Source organism: Andrographis paniculata, unplaced genomic scaffold (genome assembly GCF_009805555.1).
Source record: "Andrographis paniculata isolate CXL003 unplaced genomic scaffold, ASM980555v1 Contig66END, whole genome shotgun sequence".
NCBI lineage: Eukaryota > Viridiplantae > Streptophyta > Magnoliopsida > Lamiales > Acanthaceae > Andrographis > Andrographis paniculata.
In genome coordinates, this window is record NW_026137602.1 from 2,889,735 (window position 1) to 2,894,023 (window position 4,289).

The 4,289-nt window shown below is 39.1% G+C and overlaps 1 protein-coding gene across 4 annotated transcripts; it reads right to left on the reverse strand.

Annotated features, from left to right (window-relative positions):
• Positions 1–1,501: 1,501 nt before the first annotated feature.
• LOC127263157 (two-component response regulator ARR11-like) lies at positions 1,502–4,061 on the reverse strand. 4 transcript variants are annotated; one of them, XR_007841381.1, is made up of 6 exons: positions 3,871–4,061; positions 3,316–3,433; positions 2,866–3,024; positions 2,367–2,716; positions 2,215–2,276; positions 1,502–1,999 (listed from the first exon to the last, which is right to left on the reverse strand). XR_007841381.1 is itself a non-coding variant. In XM_051292145.1 (6 exons), the coding sequence occupies exons 2-4, from the start codon at positions 3,401–3,403 to the stop codon at positions 2,541–2,543; spliced, it is 423 nt and encodes a 140-aa protein (XP_051148102.1). In that variant the 5' UTR covers positions 3,404–3,433; positions 3,871–4,061; the 3' UTR covers positions 2,013–2,276; positions 2,367–2,392; positions 2,537–2,540. The 4 variants fall into 4 exon arrangements, 1 of the variants encoding a protein (XP_051148102.1); XR_007841380.1 differs by having other exon boundaries at positions 1,503–1,999; positions 2,143–2,276; XM_051292145.1 differs by lacking the exon at positions 1,502–1,999 and having other exon boundaries at positions 2,013–2,276; positions 2,367–2,392; positions 2,537–2,716.
• Between the last annotated feature and the right edge of the window lie 228 nt (positions 4,062–4,289).

The window sequence follows — 4,289 nt, forward strand, 5'->3', positions numbered from 1 at the left end:
TCAGTTGGTGGTTGTGGGATTTCCCCGGCATTTGGCACAATAGGTGGTGGAACGGATTCTCCCACCGGTGCCGAAGATGATTGAGGTTGTGAACCTGCCATATGGACCCTTCCGATGATACGGCCGGATCTTAGACGTATGAAATTATCGCCGGAATTGGAATGAGCAATTTTGTCTTGCTCCCACTGTGGTCGCCAATTTGTTGATGTAATTTTTCAACAAAAATAAAGTAAAATTCAAAGATATAGAAAATATCCTTAAACTTGATTAATTAGTGCCTGAGATTAGGAATCTCTAAACACTGTATGGTACAGAAAATAAACTGGAAAATAAAAGACTGAAATTTAAAGTGGTGATCCCCAAATCTGACTTTGTTTTGTTGAAGTTGATTGAAGATGCCTTTTCATAATAAATCTGAATCCTTAAATAGCCTTTGAAGAAAACGGTTTGAACCGCCGTTTGGTCGGTTACAGCAACCGCTGTCAACCGACCATCAAATTCTCCTCAATTGACAGGTGTTACAACTTCCTTCAACCTCCCCAAACCTCTCACGCCTTAAACCGTCCCAGAAATGCCATTCGCCCGACCTGCTTCTTCGCCCGACATCATTTGGGCCGACCTCCGCATCAGCCGCCCTCCGTCTTTGACCGACTTTAATTGGTCCGACCATGGACCAACCAAATGTGGTCCCGACCATGGACCAACCGACCGGCTCTATTTGCCTTATCTCTTTAGAAGGACAGACTGTCCTCTGGACAGACCTCCGTATCTGTCCGTACCTCTTCCTTGCCCGACCTTTCTCTTGACAAACCTTCGCGTCTGCCCGACTTCGTCTTTCACCCGATCTACGGTTTACCCGACTTGGGTACACCTTTTTCAGACTCCGCCCGACCTTTCTTCCTTCCCGATCCTTGCATCTGTCCGATTGCACCCGACTTCTGGGTCATTTAACTTATATCCAGACCCGTCCAAAATCCCACTGCCATTATTTATTATTATTATTTTTTGTGCTTAACAATGATATAAATAATTATAAATTATGATTAAAATAACCAATTAATTTAATTAAGATTAAAAATTTATTATTATAAAATTTAAAATTTGGAAAAATTAATTTTGGTCCCAATATAAAAATTCATTAATTTTAATCCAATTATAAACAATTTCAATCAATTTTGGTCTCACTTAAAAAATTAACAGAAATTGTTAACATGGACAGAAATTGTTGACATGGACGTAACAAAGTTGACGTGACAGGACCATATATATTTCAGTGTATAATTATACACGCCCATATTATTACACGGTCCCGTATAATTCTACATCGCCTTGTATACCTTTCTGTTTTGGTCTAAAATTTTATTTTATTTTTTGTTATATTTTGAATTTAGAATAATTGATATAATTTTTTTTTCTAACATAATTAAAATATATCCATTTTGTCTAAAATTCTACTATTTATCAAAAAAAATTTATATTAAAAATATTTAATTATACTACAATTTTTTATTTTGGTATATGAATACCTTAACAAGAGTGAGGGAATATACATATATAGATACTCTCTCCAAAAGTAGTACATCTCTCTCCTCTACAACTATGAGCAGATTTATTTCTTAAAGGCCAAGTCCTGGACTCCCTCCTCCCCTGCCTCTCCCGCCATCAAACAATTCCCGCCAAACACCTCATTATCATCATCATCGTCAACTCTTCCGGTGTGTGGAGTGATCGACGGAAAGTTCGAGGATGGGTATCTTGTAACGGTCCAGATAGGGTCGGAGGAGTTCTTTACGAAGCTGAGGCGGCGGAAGAAGAAGAAGAAGAATAGAGGCGGCGACGGCGACGGGGGATTAGGGCATGATTCATCTTCTTATTCTTCTTCAAGGTCAAGCAAGCGGAGGAAGAAATCGGAGATCCGGGTCACCCGAAGCCGAACCGGAGCGGGTACAATTTCACAACAGAACCCAGATTTCTGTAACCCGAAATCCAAATCGATTTTCTATAGACATCAATGAAACAGAGAGCAAGAAGACAAAATGAATTAGCAAAAGTTCAAAATTCGCATCAATTTTCCTGAGTATACAAAAAATCTCCCAAGAAACAGATGTGAAGTGGTAGTCAAGTAGAACAATCTAGATGTACAGTGAACTACTGCAGTATCTGATTGCACGGTTGAACAGAGATCGGGATCGAACAGAAGACCCTAAACCATACATCTCAATGAGTTGTCCTTCAATGCCGTCCAACAAATTCTAAATTTGGCCTCCTCCGCACCACTACCGCCAAAATAATTGTTAGCATCATTTCAAAAATTCTAATCTGCAAGGGAAAAATACACAAAACGAAACAAGATAAGAAAATCAAACCTTTTTTTGCCTGAGTGTTCTTCTTTCTATCACGGCGGCGGAAGGGAGAATCCGAAAGCGTAGTCCATGGCGGAGGGTGGGAATCGAGTTATGGTGAAAAAGACGAAGCAGTTCCGTAATTAGCAAAATATATATTAGTATTAAAATATTAACCAACTAATTAGAATTACTTTTTTATGCTGCTGCTGCCGCCATTGATGTTAAATGCTGCTTGGTCACCTTTCGTTTTCTAACCACATACTGCCACAAGTATTTCGCGTCTTTCTCCTCGATTGGCTTGGGGTAGTAAGCTGCACAATTACCCTCGATCATTTCCATCACTTTGCTGTCTTCACCATCAACGGACATCACTGTGTAGATCGATCGAGTTACATATTGTTAGGATGGAAATTTAGTAAGTGCTTGATTATGTCAATTGAAATAACATATGGATAGATACATACATACATCTATATATATATATATGAAGAAGTCAGACGGTCAAGTCGAGTCTACGTACTTATTACGGGAATTTCCCTCTCAACTGCCACGTCGGCAAGAAACTTCGTAATGTCGAGACCAGGAAGGTCTGCATTGCATATTACCAAGTCGAATAATTCGAATCCTTGTTCAAGCTGAAGCAATTTCTCTACATCTTGCATCGAAGTGCGCACAGACACTGAACAACGACAAATACATAAAACATCAAATTCAACAATTATTCGCAAAAAGATCCGGGATATGTTTATTTTTTATCCAAAAATTAATACTCCCTCCCGCCTAACTCAATATACCATTTTAACTATTTTAGACTGTCTCGCTCGAGGGTAACTATTTCAAAACAAAAAATCTATATCTTTTATATTTACAAGTAGAGGCAAAATATCAAAATTTATCTCATACGACTATATTAACCAATAAAATACTACTACTATTTCTTAATACATTATAAATAATCAAGTAATCTCACCTGTATAGCTATGGTTGAGAAGGATGTGAGCCAGTTTATACAAGGCAGTCTTATCCATGTCCACAACAATAACATGAACCCCGATCATAGCTGTTTCGGATTTCAATCTTTAATTTTCCTGTGATCAGAAGACAAAGATAAACACACACACACATATATATATATGTATGCCAATGTAGAGCAATTAAGAAAGATCTCTTATTATGAAATTCTACTTGTAACATACGAGATTTACCGATAGAAAACTTAGATGCATAGAGAGAGTTTATACCGAAATTTGTTTCTGCTATGCTAAAACTAGGATCAACAGCTTGCGATTTAAGCATAATCGAACAAATTTTAAAAGAAAACTAAAGAATCTTTTATATATTTCGAAACCGAACTCAGTTTACCCAATATATCAACCGAAACCAACACATATATTCAACCACGACCCAAACCACAAACGACATCCACGGAAGCGCACAAACAACGCGAATCGAACCACAATCTATGGAAATATCAACATTTCTAAGCCTAATTTCATTGCGGACGAACAAATACACCATGATCTACCTACAAAGAAGGCAAGAATCGTGAAAGCAAACCGAAGGCCAGCTTCGGAACAAGCCAAGAATCGTGGGCGCAAGTCGAATTTCCAGCTTCGCCGGTCTAAACCGCCGGGAAAATCACAAGGAAGATCGATCGGGAACGGCGTCGGGGTGGTTACGGTTTTAGAGAGAGTCGCGATGTGAGAATGTGTGAATCGGTTCAGAGGCGGTCAATGGATGGAGTATTGTATATCATCTCATCAGGTAAGGTCTGAGGATCCAACGGTCCAAAATGAAACCCTCACCGACGGCCGAGATCGTATCTCACATTAGATGAGTCGGGTCCAGGGTACCGAATCCGGGTTTCGGGTCGGCGGATCGGGTTGAGAGTGGGGGAATACAGAGAGATAGGGGTTTAAAAAGAATACTAAAGTTTCATCCTCC